Genomic DNA, 24502 nt, shown 5'->3' on the forward strand with positions numbered 1-24502 from the left:
CAGAATCAGAGACAAAATGCTCATAAAGAAACGACTGGAACTTCTAGTATTGAAATATGATGCAGCAAATAGGATATGGTTAGGAAAGAAAGTTATCTGGTCCATGAAGACTTGTGGAGATCATCAGCTTGAAAAAGATAAGGCAAGAGGATTGGGGATGAAAACTGTAAGTGGTATAGAAAGATCTGTCTGCTTTGCCCAAGTGGCGCCCGTGATGCATGTGGCAGAGCTGCTGGAGGTTTGCACCACGTGAAAGGGAAACAACGAGACCCACACAACTAGAAATGGTTATGACGGGCACACAGGAGACTTAGAGGCGTTCAGAGACGGACAGAGCAGGTCTTGAAGTGGCTTGGGGTTCAGGAGCTACTGTGACTTCTGTGGGAGCAGCATTATCACCAGAGGGAGCTGTCCGCCTGTATGAGATTGTCACCCCGGCAAGAAACACTGCAGGGAAACAGCACCAGGGCTCTCAAACCCGGGCAGGAGGCAAGAGAGCTCAGCCAGGCAGTGACCACACAGCAGCCTAGAGTGGAGGACATGGGCTGAGCCGGGCTAGCAGAACTAATCCCTCGGGGCAGGCCACCCACACTGCACACTGCTGATTGCTCTTCTGCAAGTCAGATCCTGCATGGTGCTGCTGCCATCAGTTAATTGTTTTTTTGTTTTTCTGTAGGCTTTGCTGGGGACGGAGAAAAAGGAGAGGTGGTTGGTCAAAGTCAGACAAGGTGCTAGTCAGAGGTTCATGTGACAAGGCAGCTGATCACCGAGGCTCCGATGGTGAACGAAGTCAGTGTCAGTCGGCTGTGAGCAGTGTCTGAGCACAACAGGGCCCGTGTACCCAGCAGAGGGCATGTGCACACACACACACTCACTCCTGCCTGTACCTCTGGGACATCATTTCTTAGATAATGAGCATATCAGTGCCCGAAACAGTATCAGTGGCTACAGGACAAAGCCAGAGGCACCAGGTGTTCTGCTTGAATGGTCTGTGGTTTCTGTTACAGGGTCCAAACCTACCCTTCTGCTGAACTTCCACTTCAGATCAAGGTAATGGTTCAGAGGAGCTAGGCAACATCCCTAAACTCAGGTTTAAAGACTGGCATCTATATTTACAATGTATCAGGCAAACCGGCCTGTAACCTCTTCACATCCTCCTGTGACCTCTTCACGCTGAGCTTTATTTATTTATTATCCAATTATTTATCCAAATGCTTATGTCTGATTTTGGTAGACACATTTTACCATAGTCTGAGACTGATCTGAAAGCTTTGTTTCCTGCCAAGAATCTTGAGAGGATATTACATATCCAAGCAGTTTGCATCCGTGGCATCTAAATGCCCTACAGAAGACAAAAACAATGTATTTGTATGCTCCCTGGGCAGAAAGACAGACAGTTCTTCCAGTGGATGCACTAATACATGTAATGGATAGTGCTGTATATGTTCAATGATGGGTCAAGGCACAGAAGATCAGGCTAAAGGGAGAAAAACCACTGCAGGTTGAAAAGTTAGAAGGCATTAAAATGACATACAGAAGAAAAGGGTGTAGTCTTGTCGATGGGAGAAATGGATGAAGATGAGAGGTCTGGGCTCCTTGCCCCAGGCTACTTGACCTCAGGCAGGTCTTCCGAGATCCCATTTCCCCTCCTATCCTTTGTCTATGTGGCTCCCGGGAGCTTCGAGGCGGGGTTGGTCTCAAGCGCAGGAGTTACTGTACTTTATCTTGGTCATTTCTCCTAGGACATACCATAAAATAATTTCTTATATATATACATATATGTATATCAAAAGCAGCCTTCAAGATAGCATAAGAAGCTAAAAGGAATAAACACAGAACGCTTTGGGAACATGTGGGAAGAGCAGAGTTCAGAGCCAGTTATTAATCCGCTTTCAGGACAAGGGTTTTGCTGAAGTTTAAAATAAATTTAAGTTAAAAAAAAAAAAAAAAAAGATAATTTTATCCGGAGCCAGCGGTCTGGCTCCAGCCTCAGCACCCGCCCGCCGTGACGCCGGCAGCGGAGCACCCCCCCGCCCCGCGGCCCGGGCAGCCCCCGCCGTGCCGTGCCGTGCCGTGCCGTGCTGCGCTCCCCGCGGCGGGCGGGCGGCTCCGCGGTGCCGCGGGCGGGGGCTGAGCCCGGGCGGGGGCCGAGCCCGCGCGGCCGCTTGTTGATCGCGGCGGCCGGCGCCGCTCCGGGCTCAGCAGCGCCGGCGGCCAGCCCCGCGCCCGGGCTTTGCCGTTGCGCCGCCGCTCGCATTCTTCCATTTCAACAGTGCAAACCCCTCCTTTTTCCTTTTTTTTTTTTTTTCCCTCTCCCTTTCTTTCCTTTTTTTTTTTTTTTTTTTTTTTTTTTTTTGCATGAAGATGGCGGCGCCTCTCGCCAGCAAGGCAGGGTCCGCCGGCACCACCAGCAAGCCTCCCTTCCCGGAGCTGGATTTCCGATCGGGAGCCAGGGTGGAGGAATTAAATAAACTCATCCAGGAATTCACCAAGCACGATCAGAGGGAGTACGACGACCAGCGAGCCCTGGAGATCCACACGGCCAAGGACTTCATCTTCTCCATGCTGGGTAGGGCAGGGACCGAGCGGGGCGGGGCGGGGGCGATGCCGGCCGGGGACCCCCGGGCAGGGCTCCCGGCCGTGCGGCACCAGCGGACCCTTTCCCCGCGCCGGGCTGGGGGGGTCCCCGGTCGCAGGGCGGCTCTCACCCCCAGGAAACTAATTTTTCCTGTCCTATCCGACTAGCCTTTGGCAGCGATGTGTTTATAAGCACAGAGGAAAGGCTGGGTCGCAGAGCTGACCGGTGCCCGAGAAACACGCCGAGCCAGCAGGGCTGCAGGCGAGGCGAGTCCGGCCCTTTATTGTTTTTACCCCCAATTGTCGAGACATAGGAAACACAGATTTTTAATTTTTTTTTCTGGACCGCTTATTTTGGCTATTAGACCGCGGATGCTTGTACAGGAGCATCTCCCGAACTGCCTTTCTTGCTTAGGTTGCAAAACTCGCAGCGAGTGGAGCAAGTCAGATTGTGGCGGGGGAGTCTTCATCTGTGTGAAACTTTGAATCGCAGGCAGGGATCCTTAAACCGAGGTGAAGCATGTGTTGGCCCTTGCGGAAATCACCTGGGCTCTAGCATGACTAAGGCTTCCTAAGAGTAACAGTAGAATGACTAACAGCTCTGATTCTCCAGGTAGTCAGTTTCTGATAAATATTTACCATGAATTGACTAAGAAATCACTTAGACGAATAAAAGCTTTCAGGATACAAAAGGATGCTCTTTAACATGCAGATTAGACCTTGAAATCAGTCATCCAAGTTTCAATTATTGTCTTAAACGTTCTCCCAAACATTTTTGTGTAAACAGCTGCTGTGGCCGGTGAATGGTTCTTTGTAGCTCAGAGGTGCACATTCACCCTTAAAGCATACTTGGCACAAACCAAGTGTATGATCTACATGTACACTCTGAATAATCTACATCACTTTTCTCATCCAGAACCACAGAGCTGTCCTATTGCAATGATTATTATTTTCTGTCTCAAAGGATTGTCTCTGTGATAGACCAGTTCCTCTATAGCCATGAACACACCTACACTCTGTAATGAGAATCTGTCTGTCCCACTGGTTATCTTGTAAGGTACCTGGATCAGTACAATTGCCCACTGTATGGGATTTGCACAATTTTATATGTGTATTGCTTTTTCACCAAGGGCTGGACAGGATATAGCAGACTAAATTTAGCCTGAGACCAAGGACAACAAGTTGAAAAGTCAGTAGCGTGTATATTTATAGTCGCAGTTATAAATATTTCCCCCTTCCCAGTTAAACAACAACAAAAAGGATGTGGTGAAGCCAGGGTTGCCTCAAAGCCTGTAGGATTTTTTTTCTTAAAAGCATGATCTAGTGGAAGTCATCCAGTATTATGATCTGATACATTTTTCAATCAGGGCTTTAAATAACTGGCTGAGGAAACATGGCTGGATGGGATGGAGCAAAGAAGAGTGGAGAGAAAAAAGCAATAGCTGCTGTGGCTAGCAAGTAGAGAACGCTTTGTATGATCCTGTTTAAGCGTTAATAGTCTTTGCAAGGTACAGGGATCACAGAATTTCTTCCTGCCTCGTGTAGGAGAAAGCAATAGAAGAAAGACAGAAGAATAAACTGGAGCATGCCTTGTATTTCTGCAAATACACCCTAATGCCTTGCTGTTCATGAAACAGGGAGCCTTAGGCTGTTTAGAAGTAATGTAAATTAATGTGGTTGTCTTTGTTAATATAATGACTGGGAGACGAGCATTCTTCAGTTCTAAATGTATAGCTAAACCATTGGTTTCAACAAAAAACTTATTTCTGTCTAAGTTGTACCTGATAATTTTCAGTAAGTCTTGTTTCTGAATAAAAGAAGAGACTTGAGGACTGAGCCCAGGACAGAAATGGAGATGACATGTCTTGTTTGCCTGCATTAGACCCTAGAAGTTGTGTTTGTGGATCAGATCCTTCTTAGCAAGAGAGGCTCTTAAATCTAAAAGGATTTAACTTATTAATAAATAGCTCTTTCCCCTGTGCCTGGTCTCTCCCATACGTACTGCTCCTATCTCGTCGGGTGATGATAGGAAAATTAAACATAGCTTTCCTGATTTAATTACACTGGTGTGTAATTGGTGGATGAATGATAGGTGAGGAGACCTTGTGAAGATTCTCAGATGTTTGTACTCTGCATGGCTTGCCCTCTAGGTCAGACTTTGCTTTTAATTTGTATTAACTCTTTTTCAGCTGTGTTGTCTTGTCCTGGCTTTAAGTAACTGAACTCTAGGAGATCTAAAGAGTTGGACTGTGAGAGAATTAGGGAGAGGCACTACTTGTCGTGGTTTTGTCCAAAATCTTGTGTCCCAAGCATTAGAAGAGGACTGCAAATGACTTACCTCTCTGGTGGGGGAAGTGAGTATTTTCTGAATGTGGGTGGTTCCTGGCCATTCACAGTCCCTTTCACAGTCGCCAAGACCATATGGTCTTGCCCACACCCTATACCAAAACAACAGGTGTATTTTGGTGCCTTTGTTAGTAAATTCCTGTACTCACACTGAGCTATGCCTGATAAATTCTTGTCTCTTTGATTCAGGTATGGTTGAGCTTCAGAGGAGGGAAAGGCTGTAGGAACCAAGAAAAAGAGTGGAGAAAAGACAGTCTTGTGTGCTGGGCAGAGGGGCTGACTAAGAGAGGCTGAGAGACCAAGTCTGTACCTGCTAGTCATGAAAGGAGCTAACTACTTATTCCCCTGATGACTCAGTTTTGGGGAGGTCTTGTGCTTAAAAAGTGATAAAGGAGTATTTTTATCAAATGATGATATTACAATCAATGATATTTTGATTTTTAAAGTACTTGCTGCCATTGTGATGGGAGGTGCATAGCAGTCATATTAAAAACCATTTAAGGGTACCTGACCTAGAGGATATTATTCTTGCAGTACAAGTACTTTCAGGAAATTCTTTAATAAACACTGCCTGTCTCTTTCTGTTCAGCACCTAAGTAAAAAGTGCTTTAATGCACAGATGTTGTAGGCTTAAAAAAAACATATATTAATGCTCTTGAGAGAACATAATTGAACATTACATATAAAATAACTCCTTGAAATTTCTAGTGCTATTGCTGCCTCAAACCAGCTCATGTTGTTTGGAATACCGACTCCATAATTTTATATGGTAACAAGAGAAAGGAACAAAGATATATGAATTAGTACAGACTATATAGAGCTATATTCTTCACTCCTGGTACACATCTGGGTTCAGTCATCTAGAGCAGTTTTCAAGCTCTTTAGGTTGGTGTTTTGTTTCTATTTCCTACTATGAGACTTCTCAGCAGAACCAGAAGACAGATGCTTAGGACATTTCATGCCATTCTCCTTCCTGAGAAATCAAATCAAGGAACAGACGAGTTCAAATTGGTGCTAAAGTGGCCTTTTGGGGTTTTAAGGCCTCTAGTGTGTCTTTTTGTCACTTCAGTGGTTACTTCTGTGGGAAGTGCCCACCAGGGCAGGCCGTACTTGGAGCATCTGCAGCCAGCTGCAGCTTGGAGCTGTTGACAAGGCCTCTAGAGAGCTTGTCTCAGCACCTGATACAGGAGAGGTGGTGATCCTATTCTGAGATCATTTCCTAATTCTCTGGTGTCTGCCTGCTGCTGTGCTGGGTGTGCTAGCAAGTGTTTGTGATAGAGGCAAGTCTCAGAGTGGAAGCAGGGCTGGCATCAGCAAATTATTTCTGCTGCAAATACCAGATTCCCAAATGGAGTGAGCTGCCCTGCTGAGCCCCTGCATCTGTAGCAAGGCTTCCAGCTGTTTCCTGGACTCATGGGCCCCTAAAATATGTGCTCTGGAGGTGCAGATTGCTGTGCTGACAACACAGGTGTCCTCACATTAGCTTGCCTTTGTCAGCAGCTTCTACAAGGAAAGAATTTTCCAGTTTCCCCCTGTACCTGAGGTCTGTGTAGCAGAACAGCATTGGCAGTGTGACTCTTGTGTGGGTTTGTGTGGCATTTTTTTCCTCCCCTTCCCTACCTGCCATAACTTGCTGATAAAATCTATTGTAGATTAGATTTCAGACATTGTTTGAAGTGTTACCTGTTTAGGTATGTGTCTAGGATACATCATGGAAATTCTCTGCTTCCTGTTGTAGTGTCAAGCTGATGAAATAGCAACAGGATTGGAGTGATCTCTCTAGGGTTAAGTCTTTTGTGTGTGTGTGCCTTCTCTCAAGAGAAGCCAATCATGATAGGAGCACACTGTACTCTGAGGCCTATGTTAATAAAGGCTCCCTGCTGGCATTCCCTGTGCTGCTGAATGCATAATGCACAGCTGTTAAAAACAACCTTACTCTATCACAGATTTCAATTCTGGCTTCACTTGTGTCTCCTCTCCCTGCAGACCACATGTTTCTGTATTTGCATTTAAGGCTGGGGGGTTTCTTGGTGGTTTTGCCTTTCTTAATTAGGGGACAGTGTACTAAACTGGTAAGGTAAGGCTACGAAGCATTGGTAGCTTCTATTTGGTTGTACCTTTCATAAATCAACCAATTTCTTCTCACTGGGAATTAGTTAAAAAAGGTTTTGTAGCCTCCTCTGTCTCTTTGTTCAAAGGGATTGTTGGTCCATATATGTATCATCAGTGAAAATAGATTGAAAATATTTGTCTCAATTTGTTTTAAGATGCTGGTATTTTACTTGCTCAACTACTGTTTTGAAACATTAGTCTGTGATGCAAAGTATTTAGTGTAATAGCTAGGAACATGTCCTGAGGGCACAAATTCTCATGGCAGGCTTGTCAGACTGCCCACCTCCTGTTCTTTCAGTCTGTGGAAATATTTGTAAAAGATTTGGGAGAATACTTGCCAAGCCCAATTATGCAATTATGTTTTAAGGGCAATTTTATAATTACAGTGGTAACCAGGATACAGGAGTTGTTGAGGTTTTGACTTTTCCTTTTTTTTTCCTATGTGGCTTTGTGTGAATGCTAAAATATTTGTGGCAATTCTAGTTAGAAACCAGTTGTTCAACTTTCTTTTAAGCAGCTGGCTACTTTTATAGGTGAAGCTAAATTAAAGATGACTCCGGCATTGCTCAGGAAGGCTGGAGGACACGTTTTATTATAGCTTTGGTAATCTGCAGCTTGGATGTGTACTCAGAGACCCAGAGTAGCCCATCAACAATGTCCAGTCTAGAGGAAACTCAGAGGGTAAAAGCCCTGCCTGGACTCCTCAAAGAGAATCTCCAAGCTGATCAGTTTTTTTACAGTTGGGTTTGTCTGTTGAAATTTTTCTTTCACAAACGCCAGGTTCCTGCTTTGTCTCCTGCACAGCTGAAATTTTTGCACTTTTTCTTGGACCTTGATATGTGTACTTTTGCATTGAGGTGCACCTTTAGGGGCATGTCCCAGTCCTTTTGCTGCAAAGATGGTTTTCCAGGGCACACCTCTGGAATCTTCTCCTGCCCAGGTCAGACCCTGTTTGTACTCTGCAGGGTTGGTTAGGTGAGAAAGTGCCAGGAAGAGATGTGGCTAAGGCCAAGATTGCCTTTCACCTCCAGTCAAGGGGTCTTGAGTTGCAAGGGGTCTTGAGTTGCAAGGGCTGCTTCAGCATGACACAGTGAACAGTGATTGAGATGGCAAATTGCACTTCCAAGCATATCTGTGTGAAACCCTGTGGTGGCAGCTGCAGGTAGAGGCTCTGGAATAGACCTGTCAAGTTTCTGTGAGTTTAAGAAAAATGACCTTCTGTTGAGTCCATCACCTTTGTCTGGGTGATGCTGATGTATGAAGCTCACTTGAGAAGCAAGAGCTGTGGATCACTTGCTCTGAAAGAAGCCTAAGAGTTGAGTGCATTATATAGGATGACACATCTTCTGGGTTTTCCCTTAGCAGCAGCTGGGGTGGTAAGTTCCATGTCCTAAAAGAAAACCATTAATTCTAACCGTTGGTACCTTGGCCTGCTATCCTCTGAACAAGGAGAAAATTCTTTGAGAGTGACACTCCCTTAATGTGTACAGCATAATATGTTACATTTAGACTGTCTTTAATTTGCTTGTCTTTGGGGTATGAAACAAGAAGTAGAGTAGGTGGAGTTCTGCGGAAGTAAAGGGGAGTATCTGGAGGTTTTTTTTCCCTTGGAAAAGCAGAAGACCTATCATGGGAGCTAAGCAGAAGGCAGCTTTGGAGGCTGAATTGACAGAATGTCCTTTATTGGGAAAAGAGCAGTGAGCCTGCATGGGAACAAGGGTGAGAGAGCTGAAAAATGACCTCTAGCTGCATGGCCCAAGTCATTGGTCTGAGTCTTGTCCTGGTGACTTGTAGCGTGGTGTGAGTTCAGGAGCTGAACTGTAGCTTTATTGGAGCTCACAACCATATTTCATAGGTTCCCCATCTTAACCATGGATTTTATATCCAGTGAAGTTTTATGACTTCTGTTAGCACAAACCTCTCTTACTGTCTAAGTAACAAAAATATGGCAGTCAGGTATTCTTGGTGGGTTTTTTTGATTTTTTTTTTTTGGGTGGGTTGCTTTTTTTTGTCATTGATTTCTTTTTGGTTTTTTTTTTTTTGTTTTTGTTTTTTTTCTAATGGAACTGGAAGGCAGTTTATGAGACATTCAAAATAAATCTTTCAGCAGCAGCTGATGTTCCAATTGACAGATGCAGCTATGGATTTTGCTATGTTTCATTAAGAGAACTCCACTGTTTGCTTTCATTTCTACCATTCTGTTGTGTTCCCTTTTACTGTAAAGAGCAATTGTCCTGGACTGAGTGGATTAATCTGTGCCTTAGTGCTTCAACCAAACTGGCAGGTCTCTGATCATGTACTTTTAAAGTAGATAAACTTTCTGCAGTTCTTTCAAGGCACTATTTCAGTGACTGTGTGGTTGTATAGGAAGCATTCAGTTTGAAGAAGATAGATTCCCTGCTCCCCAACATATTTGACTTTTGAGCTTTTAATAAACACTGGATGCTAAGAAAATCACAATGATCTTATTAATTGTTTCAATTGTCAGACAATCTGATTTTAACCTAATTGAAAGCATTTAATTAGAAGGTTGTTAACATATTTTGTTACCAGCATGCTGGTGTCAAAAGTACAGATACCATTGAGTGGGGGTGATTGGTTGCTCTAAGGTTCATAATATCCATGTCTTTGACACAGCAGTGGTAGCTACTGCCACCCACTCATGTTTAGGGCTGTGGGCAGACATTTTCACAGCATTGGGTGGCTTCAGCTGGTAGAACAGGAGGTGGGTGGCATCTATTTCAACCTAAGAAAATCATTCTGTGGGTGAAACACTGAGTCAGAGTGAGGACACCCTAGACCTCTGTTCTGAACTGCCCCCAAATTTATACAGATCTATGCAAGTTTCAGTATATAATCATATGTAGTAGGGCCCTGGTACTATGAGAAGCCTTCCTTGTCTCCTGTGCTCCAGCAGTCTGTGAAAGCTGGGGTGGTACTGCAAGAGTGGAACACAGTGGTGCTGCAGTTCTTCATGACAGGACGGTTTAATCATGCAACTCTCCCATGTAAAAAGACTCTCTGGCTCTGAGAGTCTTGCCATGAAAAGTATTTAAATAATGAAGGCAAATAGTTATCTGTCATTTGTTGTTGATCTAGTGGCTTTGAGATCAAGTGCAATTCAACCTCTATGAGAGAGATTACAACCTAACCCAGTTCTAGCAAGTAATCTTATTTTGTACTGAATGGACCCCAAGCAAAATTGGGACAAATTAGTTTCAATAATGCATCCTGTCTGTAGTGTGCATAGTGATGCAGTTTAGCAGTGTCAGGCAATGCCACTCAATAGAAGGCAGCAGTTTGGGACAGAAGGCAAGGGAAAAATACAAGACATGGCCAAAACTAGAAATTCTTCTTGGATACCGTTAACAGGGATTTTTTTTTTTTTTTTTGCCATCCTATGACATACTTATAAGGCCATAATTTAGGAGAAAAGTAGAGGTTTATGTGTGGCATGCCATTGATCTGCCAAGAGTTTCTTTATGTGGCTTGCAGCCAGACCATGCAGAACTTCTACCCATTGATGGAGTGAGAGTTCAGAAATTATTTGGTCCAGAACTACTGAGTAGGTAGCAAACACTTTCAGTTTTCATCTGGAAATAACAAAGTCAGTTCTTGATTTACTGCATAATCTGCTAGGCAGTGTGGGTTTTTTTGTTCTAAAATGTCTTGTCTCTCCTGTTCCTGTTTGTGGGGTCTTTTGGCACTGCTCCACAACCCCCTCTCAAGGATGGATGTTTTTATTCAGTGGTACATATATGACCTGGTTTAGGAAATCAGGTTCTGAGGTTGTGAAGGACTAGTACTAAACATCTACCAAAAATGCTGAGACAAATGTTGCAATTAGCTTCTGTGTGTTTCCCTTCAGCATTTCTACTCTTTGCATTTTAATAGTCTGAAGAGCTATGTCTTTGTGATGCTTTGGGTGACTCCTTTTGGAAATGAATCCTGTGCTGATAGCTCTGGCTGTGTCCCATCCACAGGCACGTGCTTGGAGATATTTTGTGTTTGTTTTGTACCTCACTAATTAATGTATAAGTTAGTGGTAGAACAGCAGGAAAGCTGCGTTTGCTGACACTTCATGAAATAATGATTTAATCCTTTGTGACACATTCCTGCTGAGTGTCAAAGCTGATAACTCTAATCTCTGTCCCTAGCTCAATGCAACAGGAACCTGTTCTAGAGGGCATTTTGCATGAACTTGCAAGCTCTTGTAGGTACTTTGTGACCAATTCATGTAAACTTTTTTTGTACATTGCCGCTCTCGAGCATGATTGTACAGGATTGTCTGGCACACTGAGGAATCTGGAGTTGAGAGCAAACAAAGGAGCTAACATTTGTCTGCTTTAGATGAAATAAGGGGTGTCTTGTGAGCAGCAGGGAAATGCCCTCATTTCCTTCTCAGTGCACCTCTTCCTTTGCCAGCAATCAGAGCAAGGCGTGATTCTGTTGATCCAGAGGTGGTCCTTGACAGAGCTTTACACTAGTTTGGAATGGGGAATGATGGACCCAGGGGGTCTCAGTGCCCTGAGCTGGAGGACCATGACTGAGACAACTATCACTCCCAGTCAGCCATGAAATTGTGTGGGATCTGCTGCTCCAGTTGGATCCTTACAAATCTGTGTGGCCTGATAGGATTCATCCAAGAATTTTTAAAGACCTGTTGATGTTATCACAAAACCTCTCTTAATGACTTTTGAGTGGTCTTGGGAATCCAGAGAAGTCCCAGCTGCCTGGTAGCTGGCAAGCATTCCTGATTTTCAAGAAGGGCAAGAAAGAGGACCCCAGAAACTACAGGCCTGTCAGTCTCACTTTGGTGCTTTGTAAAGTTATGGAGAAGATTATTCTGGGAGGTATTGAAAAACACTTTGAAGACAACACAGTCATTGATCACAGCCAGCACAGCTTCATGAGATGAAAGTCTTGCTTGTTGAATCTGATTTTCTTTTATGACAAGGTAACAACCTAATTACCTTACCATCAGGTACAGCATCACCTGCCTGGCAGGGGAGGGGATTGGTTTGTCCTGTTCTGCTCTGGGGCAGCCTCACCTTGAGTGCTGGGGCAGTTTGGGGCACCACAATGTAAGAAAGACACCAAACCATTAGAGAGCATCCAAAGGAGGGCTGTAAATGGTGAAGGAGCTTGAGGGGAAACTGGAGCAGCTGAGGGCACTTGGTCTGCTCAGCCTGGAGGAGGCTGAGGGAGACTCTGCAGTCACAGCTTCCTCCTGAGGGGAAGAGGAGGGGCAGGCCCTGATCTCCTCTCTGTGCTGACAGTGACAGGACCTGAGGGAGTGGCCTGAAGCTGTGTCAGGAGAGGTTTAGGTTGATATTAGGAAAAGGTTCTGTCCCCAGAGGGTGGTTGGGCTGAAACAGGCTCCCCAGGGCAGGGGTCACAGCACCAGCCTGCCAGAGCTCAAGAAGAGTTTGGGCAATGGTCTCAGGCTCATGGTGTGACTCTTGGGCATGGTGCTGAGCAGGGACAGGAGTTGGACTTGATGATCCTTGTGGTCCCTTCCAACTCAGCAGATTCTGTGAAACCCACCCCTCTTCATTCTGTGTGATTCCGAATCCTGGGTGTGGATGCAAATCTGTATGCAGGGATAGCTGAGAAACTGCTCTGCAGTAATTAGTCCTTGAGATACAACAAGCAAAGCTTACTTCTGTTCTGGCATGAACTGTGAATTGCTGTTTAACATAAACTTTTGGTTTAATGGTATTAAACAAAAAATGTGCAGCTCTGCAAATCGAGAAGGGAATGTCACTGTAACAACACTTCAGGGCCTTTGAAATTCATCTTTTACACTTGCAATACAGTGTGCTGAATGGCAGATCAGGTATTGATATTGGCCCCTTGATATAAGACCCTTAAAGCTTGAGTTGCTGAAATATCTGTATTTCGTAGAGAGTAGGACAACCATGTGCTAAGCAATCAGTTACTTGAGGAAAATAAGAGGAATGCAGGTCTCTGCCAGCACAGCGTGTCTCTGACAAGCTGAATTAAATGCCCATGTCTTTTTCCAATGAGCAAGCTGTGATGCACATCTAAGTGCATTATTGAGAAAAAGGAACCATTACAATTTGATTGAGCATCTCTCAGAAGCTTGCATTATGTAATAAGTTGTCTGTAAAAGTTTGAACCCGAACTTGCATTTTTTCTTAATATCCTGTGAATGTCTGTGGATGTCCAAAATTTGCAGTTGAGGCAACAATGTTACAGTGAAAACAACCCCTTTGACACAGGCTTGTAACATCAAAGAAAGACTTTCTGTGCAGTATTTTAATTGTCTTGGGGAGAGATTTGTATGTGCTCTATAAGCACTTAACAGAACTATTTTCACACTATCAGAGCTGCAGAGTTAAGTTACAAGTTAGTCTGGAAAATCAAAGTTTAAAAAATTATTTTGATCCTCTTAAACTTAAATCCTGGCTATGAACTAGGGCACTCATGAGTTAATTTAGAAAGCAGACAAACCCTCTCACTCCTTCATCCTAAAAATCTGGAATCATCTTTTTATCTAAACTACTTCTTAAAAATTCAGGTAAAGAATTCAGTGTTTAAAAATCTGCTCTTATGCTGAGACCAGTCTTGTAAGACGTTGCTTGTATATGTCTGAATCACTCTATTGTTGTGAATGTCACTGAGTTCTCAACTTCTTTTAAGTGACTCTTTTTTTACCTTAAAATGTGTGTATGCCTTTGTTTTATTCTATGTGGAGGTCTCACCCCCTCCCAACAGAGCTGTTCCAGTGTGGCAGGCTTCACTGGGCCAAGGCCAGCACTGCTTGGCGAGGGCTGTCGGAGTCCTATGGAAAAGATTTCTGTCTGAAGGATACAGGAGTGAGGGAGACAAATGAAGAAAATCCCCAGACCCACAGCATGTTGATAGACCTCCTGTTGTTCTTAATTCGTGTCTGTAAATGGCACTGGTTTCCGCTGTTGTGCACTGAGACAATAATAAATAACAATCCTTAGCATTTATATACCACTTCACAATTTTTCAGTGTGTTCAACACACATTAACTAATTCAGCTGAGATGCACATATTCTTTGAGCAAAAGTACTCTTCTTGCTGCCCAGGGGAACCTTTTATTACAGCTGGGACAAAGCTTTTCTTTTTACCCTTAACTGGAGCTGTTGGCAGGATTGTTCTGTACAGGGCCTGTGTCTTTCTTCCTGAAGGTTTTAAGCATTTGCATGTACCTCTGTTTGAACAGGAATTGGAGCACTCCCAAGTCATATGTGATACTATGAAAAAGATATGCAGGAGACTTTTCTTTGTGTTTTGTGCTGCAAATATGCAGACCCAGGTTAATAGATTTGTGGTTTCAGAAGGCATTGAGTTAGCAAAATGTGGCTACATTAAGAGCATCTTTCTGTGCTTCCATAAGGTCTTAGGGGCACACCATCTCCAGTGGCCCTCAAGGCTTAGGAGGGGAATAAGTCCCTGTCACTTTTGGCTGTGTTGGATCATCGCACCATGTGCTGAAGAAAATTGAGGATGCTTGGTGGTTTTGATGCACAAGGTCCAGCACCTGCTAGGCCACCAGCTTGTCTTTTGGGGCAGGAGAGAGCTCAACAGAAGCCTATTGCCACGTGAGAGGTGTTTTGAAGGCAATTAAAGACATTATGCCGTATTATTTGTAATCCTGAATCCCGAACATCTTGTTTGGGGTCCCAGATATGCAGTGGCATGAATCTAATCTGTCAGGCATTTGTCTTGTTTTCTGCCTTGGTATTTTGCATATGTGTATAGAGCTGGTGGGAGGAGTTTGATGCATCCCTGTCTGCATCTTCAAGCTGGGCAGGATTGGTTCCACATTTTCTTTCCAAGAATAGCACCATTTTAGCATTCCATTCAGATGGCTAGAAGATAAGCATCTTATTTAATCAGGTCATATAACGTGGGATTAGTGGTTTACCTTGGTAATAACTGTTTTGTAGTCTTTGTAAATTGGTGCCTGGTACTTCAGAATGGCTTTACAGTTGTAACTCTTTTTCTGATCTGAGAGATTTAGTTATAGCTAGTGGTCACACTTCTGGATTTCCTCTTTGTCTAATCTTATAGTAACCTTCTGGTTTAGAAGTGATGCCTGCAGGTTTGACCTGAAATTGATTCTGCTAGACCAGCACAGAGTATAATTTTCCTATAAATGGTTGAGTGAACCAGGAGCACCATTAGCCTTTTAGTGGCCTAATTACGCAGGCAGGCAGCATTTTGAGGTGAGAACTCTCATCTTGCTACAGCTCTTCCTTCAGCTAACTGTGCATGAGAGAAGAACAGCAAGTTTCTTGCAGGTGATGATTTCTCTTTCAGTGGCTTTGATATCCTCATTTTGTGTTTGAAGGTAATGTGCAGATTGCTGGGTGGTGTCACTCAAAGTGACTGACTGAGCTGCTGTAGCATGTGAAGATGTCTCCAAGACAACTGATTTCCTGGTCAAACAGCACATTGGCTTCTGCCACAAGACATTTTAAGGGAGCTGGTGAGCTGAAGGAGCAAGATATTTTAGCAGTTAATCATTAGCACTGTAGCTGCCAAATGCAGCTCAGAGTCTTAGGCTGAAAATGTACCTATTACACACTGTAAATGAATAACTTTAAATAAAAAGGATTGTGTTATTTGATTAGCAAGCTGATTTATCAGAAAACTTCTACCAAATAATAGGAATTAATTCTCCCCCTTTACAGTTCTTTTCCTCCAATTGTTATATGTGGAATTTAGGGACCTTCTTTTACTCTCAAATTTTGTTGTCTATGTCCCTGCAACCTTCCAGCTTTGCTTTTAAGTGTTAGTGTGCCATATATTTTTCTAAAATATACCCAAAAAATCAAATGTTTGTTTCTGTTTTCCTTATGCTCTAAAACTCAGAAAGGTTTAGTGACTCCATTCTATTCTAAAGTTAGGATAATAAAAGCTGGAAGCACTGGATTTTTTCCTCCGTGTTATCCCCTCCTCCCAGTCCCCTTTGTCTCCAGAGGAGCAGTGTTACTGAACAGGTGTAGAGCATTTTGAATTTTTTCCTCTGCATTTCAAATTTTAAACTTTTCTTCAGAAAATATTCCTATGTCCATCCTGTTTCAAGGTACTTGGTCCAAACTAAAATCAAAATTATCCACTTGTTCTTTTGCCCTCCTTGCAAGGCTTGGCTGTTCTGCTTAGCTGAACAAACCCCACCTTTGTCTTCGCTTTGGAATAAGAAACAAGCAGGCTTGTTGATTTCTGCAGCATTAATACTCTGCTTCGTCACAGGGATGTAGTGGTTATCAGGGGTAGGGTGGGAGCTGCTGGCTGCTGTTTCTGTGAGATCTCCAGGAGCTGCTGCAGTGTGGATCTCCAGCTCCAGGGACAGCACAGACTGAAGGAACACGAGCAAAAAGCGCTTTGTGCAATGGTGGGTAGTGAGAGGACAGAGAGTGCTGAGAACACTTGAAGATTTTCAAATAATGTGCAGGAGAGCCAGGGGGTTGTATCTCTGCCCTGACCTCTGTCCCATGGAACATCTGAACCTGAATTCTCAGCTAATAACCCCTAAGCTGCCTTCTCTGAGCGTGCCTGCATTTGCTGGGGAATTTTAGGAATGCGTATTTCAGCACAGTGTTGCTGCTGCTCACCCTCTGTTCAACTAAGATTTAGAAGCTGGTGTGGGGTTGGTATTGCTAGGATAAAACCCCATTGTGGTTTGCAGTATTCTTTAACTAAAGATTTATTTTCCTGGGTAAGGTTCCATTTAGAACAGCAGGAGTCAACATCAAAGAGCTGGAGAAAGGCCTCTTCCCTTTCCCTGACACAGCACAGCTTCAATCCTCTCCCTTCACCATCCCCTCTCCCAGTTCCTTTGTTTTTAAGGCATTACAACTTCAGTGACTGGAATATTGAAAAGACTGTAGTCAGTGTTGTATTGCTCACAATTACAGGGGCAATTGATCTAAGGAGGGAAGAGGAGAAGTGGGAAGGTAGAGCCAGTATCACTGATGCAAACCTCTCTCTTTTGATGTCCCCTCCATGCTGATGCAACTCCATCTTTAGCTTCCAGCCTCTTAAGTAGTTCCTGTTGGAGGATGTGGGAGGTCTGCTCTTGACCCATATGGGAGGAAGTTAGGAAACTGGGCACAGAGGCCCCACCACCTGCTTGGCCTTGTGCACAGCTCTGTGGACTGTGTGCCTTTTGCTGCATGTGTGTCTCACTCAGCAAGGCAGCAGGAGTCTGTGGGTTTGTTTTGTAGCAGATGTGGTAACAAGGACACTCCTTAGTCCATCCCTGTTTCTGGTGACTGGGTCTGACTGTTGAAGGTCCTTCTATTTGCTTTGAAAAGCAGCTGACAAAGGAAGGCAAAGCAATTTGTGTCCTCAGCAGGGCAGAAGAATCATGTGACCAGCATCTCTGAAAGATCTCAACAGTGCATCTTGGAGTCTCATCCAAACTGTGTTAATGCAGAATTCCTACACACACAGGCATTCAGTGCCACACTTGATAACGAGGCAGTGATTCAAGCTGTTTGAGATCCTGCATGCAGTATGGGAAGCAGCCTGGACCAAAATGAAAACACAGGGTGATTCTGGAGGAAAATGTAAGGTTATTTTTAGGATTGCTGCTATTCTGTTGTGCACCAAGGAAGATAATGCTCCAGCTTTGCACTACAGGTCAGCATTGTTCGGCCTTATTCCTTGTTTCTTGGCCCCATCTATTTTAACTGGCAAATAATGTTTGCTTTAGCACCTCCTTTTGTGACCCTGCATCTGCTCATCTAGGTGTTGGACAAAGGAAGGGTTTGAAGCAATCACAAGCAGGGCTTGTGTTCTGTATATAAAATGCAGTTAAATTTGTTCCTGGTCATCTTGCAGCAAAGCTATTTTTGCCCTGCCTATGGCCTGACTTGCAAACTGCAAATGTCTGGATAGGATTTATTATCTCTGACCTTAAAATTTTAAACTGCTTTTAATGGTAGATATTAAATCACTGCTGCCCCAATTCCAATCTCTGCAGAATTTCTGAGTTCCTAGGAAGGCATTTTCTCTGCCAGTAACCTTTGGTTTCTGAGAGCAGAGGGTTACAGGGCTGTTCACAGGATGATGATGGTGAGGGACCTGTGTGCTGGCCAGTGTCCAGGCATCTGTCTGGCTCCAGAGAGCAGAGCCAGGCAGACCTGGTACGGCTGTGATGTGACTGAGGGATGTTTGTATTGGTGTCTGGGTGCAGACACTCTGCTGGGACACAGGAACTGAGTGTCTCTGCTCTTGGCTTTGTTCCTTCCTGATTGAAGTATCTTTGACACAGCAAGAAAACTGGAATTCAGTGCTTCAGCACTGAGCTGCTTACAACAATCTATTTTATTTTTTGTGCATGTCTAATAAATACTGAACTGTTCAGTGTTGTCACTCAATGTGGCTTTGTCCCTTGCTGCTGGGAGTCTCTGCATAGATTTCTCTTGAGACTGGCAAAATGCTTCCTCCAGGATGTGCACGAGAGGCACAGTGTTCTAGCTGAGGCTCTTGTTTGTCACCTTTGCCTAGAGAGCAGTGGCAGCACTAAAACAGAATCTAATGTTTCTTAAATCAATTAATAGCCTTAAAGCCCTTTTCAGGAACATGCAAAGACAGCTGTGGCAGGTGAGCAGGAGATGTCTTCCTTGCCAGGGAGGAGGAGATGCCACCTTCTGTGCTGCATTTGCAGGGGAGGCAGAGAGCCACCCAGGCCTTCCCACTCTCAGGCCTATGCACTTTACACTGCTCCATCTTCCTCATGGCAGCCTAGCTTTCCATTTCATCAGCAGGAGTACCATTTAGTGTGTTTTGCTTTAACCCAAAGCTGGACATCATAGAAAATAGTCATCCAAGACTAGGCTGGTAAGAATTGTTTGACGTCAGCATATCAGAAAAGGTTGCAAAAATTTACAGTATGCTGTGGTAGAGTTTTCCAGAGCTTGTGCTTGACTGAAGCAGGATAACTCCTGTCCCTAATGTGGTATTTAAAACCACTCTTCATAGCAGTGCCTGCAGCGATGGCAGTTGGAAGCAATCTTCTGGACCAGAGTAGCCAAAAGCTTAAAAACATCTAATATTTGATAATTTCCATCTTCTGGAAGATCTGTGCTGTCTAACTCAGGGGTTATTTACCTTCTCTTATGGTGGGAAAGGCAGGCTATCATCAGTAGACACTGGTAATCCCGGACCAGGGTTTAAGCAAAACCACTTTCAGCAAGAATGCTTTCCACAAGTGGTTCTGCCTGTCTGAAGTTAAAAGAAGACTCTGACTTTTCTTCTGCTCATTCTCACACCTCTAAAGGTTGAGCAGTCCATTTTCTCAGTGCTCTGTATGGCTTCTTCCCATATTAGAAAGGGAGTTGCTGAATATGGGCATCCCAGGGTGAATGCGTCTGTCTGTCTGGACCCGTCCCATCAATTAAACAGCAGCTGACGTCACATTTGAAGGTCAGCTGTTTTATAACCTAATATTATCTTTTTTTTTTCCCCTCTGGGTTTATTATCTCTCTCCAACCTGCAGCTCAGCACCATCTGGTGCAGGCACACAAGGGAGAAAGATTAGAGAAAGTAAAGCAGCTTTGTTCGCTTCCCCCATTGCTTCCGATGTACAGAGGAGTTGCAGTCTCTTGCAATATTGAATTTTAAGTGGTGGGGAGGGCTGGATCCTGTTTGCTATCTGAGAGAGGGAAATATAGTCTGTGCTTACCAGCAACCTGTCAGGAAGTGTCTCAGTATTCCTAAGGGTCTTACTGTGGCCACAAAGTGTACTTTGCTGGCATTTTATTTTATATTTAAATAGTGTTGGGATTTTTTATGACCTGTTTTTCTCAGCACACATATTTTCCTTACCTGTAAATTGCCAGAAGCACTTTTAAATGAGGTATATGTGCAGTGCTGACCCCAACTAGAGTTTGCTTTGGAGGTGAAGATCTCTGAACAGCTGAAGTGCATTTACACCTGACAGAGCCAAGCTGTCACACCCCAAGCATGTTCTGCCACACAGAGGTAGCTCCATCTTCCCTGGTGGCATCTGTGTGCACATGCCAGGGAAGTGAATATTTACTTACCCAGCCTCAGCCTACAGGGAAGACACGTGAGTTGTTTCCATTTCATAGGCAGGGTTGGGTTGCACAAAAGCTTCACCCTCTCTCCCATCCTCCCTCCTTCTTTTCCTCTGTGCATCTAGAGGTGTGATTGCTTTCTGTCCAAACTGCATGGTGCTGATTTTCTGTAAAGGCAAAGCTCTTTTCTTTCCAGTAATAAAATGATAATAATTCTAGAATGCTGATCTCCTCATTCAGCTGGCGAACTTGGAAACTATTATATTGTTGCTTTTCTTCAATGTTTCAAATTTTGCATTTGGCTATTTTGAAACAAAATTTCTTTAGGCATAAATAACTGGTTTTGGCTACTGGGAAAGATAATTGTTGGACACAAATAAAAAAGTTTAATTATGAAAACAGTTGGCTGACTGGTGGTGCATGGATGTACATGCACTGTATCATAAGACATAGAGACTCTTTTTCGTCCAACTTTCCTTTGGTGCTGTGTAGCCTTCTCCTAAACTGTGATTTTGTCAGGTCAAGGACATTTCATACAGATTCCTAATTTCTGGAGAATAGATCAGCTTGTGGAGGTTTAGTTTCAGTTTTATTCTTCTAAGGAAAAATGACATTTGTTTCTAGCTTCTCCCATTTTATAAAGAATCTTGAACAAATGAAAGTAGAATTTCAAAAGAGGAAAATGTATTTGGAAACAAAGAGGAAGTTCTGTTTTTTCCAGTGCTTTAGGTTTAGCTCCAATTTGTAACAGAGAGGGGTTTGTCTCCTTTCACATGTTCTGATGCAATTCTTTCCACTGTGATGTATTTAAGGTTGGGACTGAATTTTTTCCTCTTCTAAATCAGTATAATGTATGGTGTTTTTTCAGTATTTGATTCAGCTTTTCATGTCCCCAGCATCTTGATTTATACAGGGTTTTTATGGAAGCACAGCAAATGGAGCAATTGTTCCTACATTTCTTGACAGGTTTTTAGGTTTGTGAAGTGTTCTTTTCCAAGCAGTGAGACAAACTGAAGTCTCCACTCATGACAGTAAAGGGTTGAGAAGGCAGATGCACACAATGGAGGACCTGACCATGTCACAGTCTTCCTAGTGTGAATCCTCAGCACCTTGAAGTGAGCTTCAAAATGGTGCTATGGATTCTCATTTGCAGCTTACCTTTGAAACCAGTTGTTGTATATCCTGTTTATATTTTTTAAGACCGTTCTTAGAGTAATTTTAATCACTCACAGTAGTTTACAACACATTTTGTTTCCAGTCCAGACTGACTCAGTTTTCTCTACACTTAAGCACTATATAAGTAAAAAACCCAAACACTTCTTTGTGCTGTCTTGCCATGAGGGAAGGCTAGATCTAGGAGATACTGAAATGGGGTTTGAGGAGAGAGAAGGAAAGTGCATGAAAGGTTTGAGTCTTTTTTGCAAGTTTGCTTAGTTGTTTTTAGTGCCCAAGAGAAAAAGAGAGATGATTTTTTTTTTTTTATTATTCAGGTCATAATGTGGCCTTTGCAACCTAAAATGCTCCTAGACATATTGATTTTGTACTTCTGGTGCTCTCTACAAAAAGATCTCTCACTTCTTTTCAAGGACAGTACAAGACAGCAGTGCTTGGCTTGGATCACCGTGAAATCCCCTTATCTGCCCGTTCTCACTTTATTTTTCTTCCAACTCTTACAGTGTCTTCCTTGGCACTGAAAACATGCAGCCAAGGTTGATGAGGGCAAAACTTAAGCTTTACATTAACTTCTGCTTAACTCTTTGCAGTGTTTTTTCAAGGACTGTGAGTGAGCAGAGCCATTAAATCCTTCCTATTTTTTAAATTTTTTTTTTCTGTCCCAGTGCAGCAAGTATTTGTAATCTGCCCTTTAAAGAGCTGGAGTTCAGACACTGATCTAGAATGGTATGCCTGGTGGTGCTGTGTAATCTGCTAGGAGCTTGGGTTCCTCCATCTCTTTATTTTTTTCTTCTGTACACCAGAGGATGCATACACATTATGATTACTGCAGACAAGGTTGTACTTGCCAGATTGGCAAATGGCAGGCTTCAGAAAAGAGGCAGCATAATAGCTGGCTTTGCTACTCAAGATTTCTGTCCTGGAAGAGGAACCTGCTGACAGACATCTTCATGTGGCTCCTGGTGCAGTGGTCAGTGAAGCATCCACAGTATCTGATGATGTCTTGGCAGGGAATGAACCAGCAGTACTATTTCACCTGATACATCCAGCAAAGCCATCCCACAATGGTCAGGTTAATGGTAGGCAGTAATACTAAAATGTTGCACTAAAACCAGCTTTTCATGCTGAAATAGAGAGTTTTGGTTTATATTGCCAGTACCTCTAGGGCTTCTTGGTTGGGGACAGAGCCCCTTTGTACTCCAGTCTGTGCAAAGACCAATTGAAAACTGCAACCTTTGCTTTGACATGTTTTCAGGATATAAGTAGCAGAAGCATTTTAAGTAGTCTTGTGCCTTCTGCTGCTTTGTTAACTTTCACTTGCATTGGGCTGTATTAACCATTGACTGGACTGTTTGCAGTTGCTTGGTGTTTTGTTCTTTTCTCTTTGCATCTCAGCAAAAATCCCTGCTAACAGTCTCTCAATGTTTGTCTTGTTTCTGGAGGTTCCTCTTTTGAGGGGTTTGGCAGGGGTTTGCTCACTGTCTCTAGTAATAATTGAGGTGGTTGAGTGAGTTATGAAGAATCAGCTGGATTGATTTCCCTTTTGCAATTGGGACTAGAAAAGCTGATTGCCTTGGTGTGCAGCATGCTCAAGGCCATACACCAAGCTGCTATCAATTTTGCCTTCTCCTCCTGTGAAATTACTAAAGAAAAGATGTTTTCCAGATCATGCACGTGGAACAGATGTAGCTTATATTGCTAGATGATTCAGCTAAGACTGGTGCCAAAACAGAACTCTCAGCTGGTAGTTGGGTTGAGAGAAGGAATAACTTGATTGAAGGTGCTGGGCTAGCTCTGCCCTCCTTGTCTGTAACTGCAGCTGTGTCAGGTACAGTTCCCTTTGATGTACAAAGGTCTAACAGAGTGATGGGATGAGGGGTGCACACAGGAATCTTGGGCCATGAGGCCAGGGAGGCATGGGCAATGTGTGTCCAGACTGGGTGCTGCCAGCCTGGGAGCCTGAAAGGGGTACAGAAATGCATTTGTGGTAGGCTTGGTTAATGTGTGCAGGTGCTTACAGGCAGCCCATGTGTGCTTCTCCCACTGCAAGTGTTCCTCTTTAGTCAAATGCCATCAGCACAGAGATCACTGGGGTCCTTTGGCCAAATGTATTTCCTTCCACCTTCTGCTGAGATGGAGAAAATTCTGTTTTCATGAGTAGGAATGTGATTAGCTCACCTATTTTTCCCTTTGCAGTCACACTTGGCAATCTCCCAGAAAGTCACTGGAATGAGCTTTTCTAAGGCTGTATGTATACATAGAAACATGCCAGAGATGGGACTGGGCAGTTGCCTGAAAGTCTGGCACAGTAAACACACATTTGTTTGTTTAAAACTTGCTTATATGTAGACTGAGGAGTGCAGAGAATGAGCAGAAGTGCTTGATCAAATTCAGTCCACATGCCTTACCAGCACGGCTCCTTGGACTTTCCTGCTACCGTTGTAAATTGGAGCACTTTAACCCTAAAGCTGGGTAAATGTTTGTACCAGGATGAAGTCCAAGGGAGGTGTTCTGATGGTGGTGCCTGCGGAGTTTAGCCCAAGGAGGAGAAACTGGTTATTTTGTAACCCATAATAGGGAAGTGTTAATCACAGCTGCTGAACAAGACCTGGTTTTATTGCACACAGGGCATTTATGGGGAATACAGTGTAGCAAGTCTTGGCATGGGGAATGTGAAGTCTATAGTCTTGTGTCTGGGACTGTCAGAGAAGACATTTGTGCAAAATGTTTGCAGGGTACCAGCAGCATCCAAGCCTCCACCAGCCAGAACATGGGATTACTAGTGGCCTCACTCATGGATGGATCAAAGGAGGGAAATGTCTACAGGGGATGGTGGGCATTGTCTTCTCTTCATGTTCCCAGAAAAAACTTTAGCTGTCAGTCTTCTACTGAAATATATACTACATTCTGCCTTAATAAAGAGAACTATAGGAAGAACTGTGTTTTCTTTCCTGCAATTGCTGAGTCAGGAGGGGGTGGAGATGAGAAACTCAGAGTTGTCATTCTGGTCCCATGGGAAAGCAGTTCACAGCTTGGCACAATCGTTTCTCTCAGTATCTGTCCCCTGGGAGCACACTCTAAGGTTTAGCAACCCTATCTACCGTCCATGAGAAATTAGGATACCTCCTTATTGCTGTTTGGTTCTTGACTGTGGTCTATAAACCAGATCTCTTGTGGCAGTGAGCAGAGCAGCCAAAAAAGCAGTCTCTACCCAATGCCACTGCTACAGCTCCTGGTAATTTGGA

General features: G+C 43.7%; 2 protein-coding genes across 2 annotated transcripts in view; one reads left to right on the plus strand and one right to left on the minus strand.

Annotated features, from left to right (window-relative positions):
* Positions 1 to 2265, minus strand: part of LOC136560848 (IgGFc-binding protein-like) — a 93770-nt gene extending 91505 nt beyond the window's left edge. The window contains exon 1 of the mRNA XM_066556925.1: positions 1997 to 2265. Coding sequence (XP_066413022.1) covers positions 1997 to 2265 — 269 coding nt within the window. The remainder of the gene's footprint in view (positions 1 to 1996) is intronic.
* Positions 2266 to 2358: 93 nt separating this feature from the next.
* Positions 2359 to 24502, plus strand: part of MB21D2 (Mab-21 domain containing 2) — a 59078-nt gene continuing 36934 nt past the window's right edge. Inside the window, exon 1 of the mRNA XM_066556718.1 lies at positions 2359 to 2569. Coding sequence (XP_066412815.1) covers positions 2359 to 2569 — 211 coding nt within the window. The remainder of the gene's footprint in view (positions 2570 to 24502) is intronic.

This window comes from Molothrus aeneus, chromosome 10, assembly GCF_037042795.1.
Source record: "Molothrus aeneus isolate 106 chromosome 10, BPBGC_Maene_1.0, whole genome shotgun sequence".
Lineage (NCBI taxonomy): Eukaryota > Metazoa > Chordata > Aves > Passeriformes > Icteridae > Molothrus > Molothrus aeneus.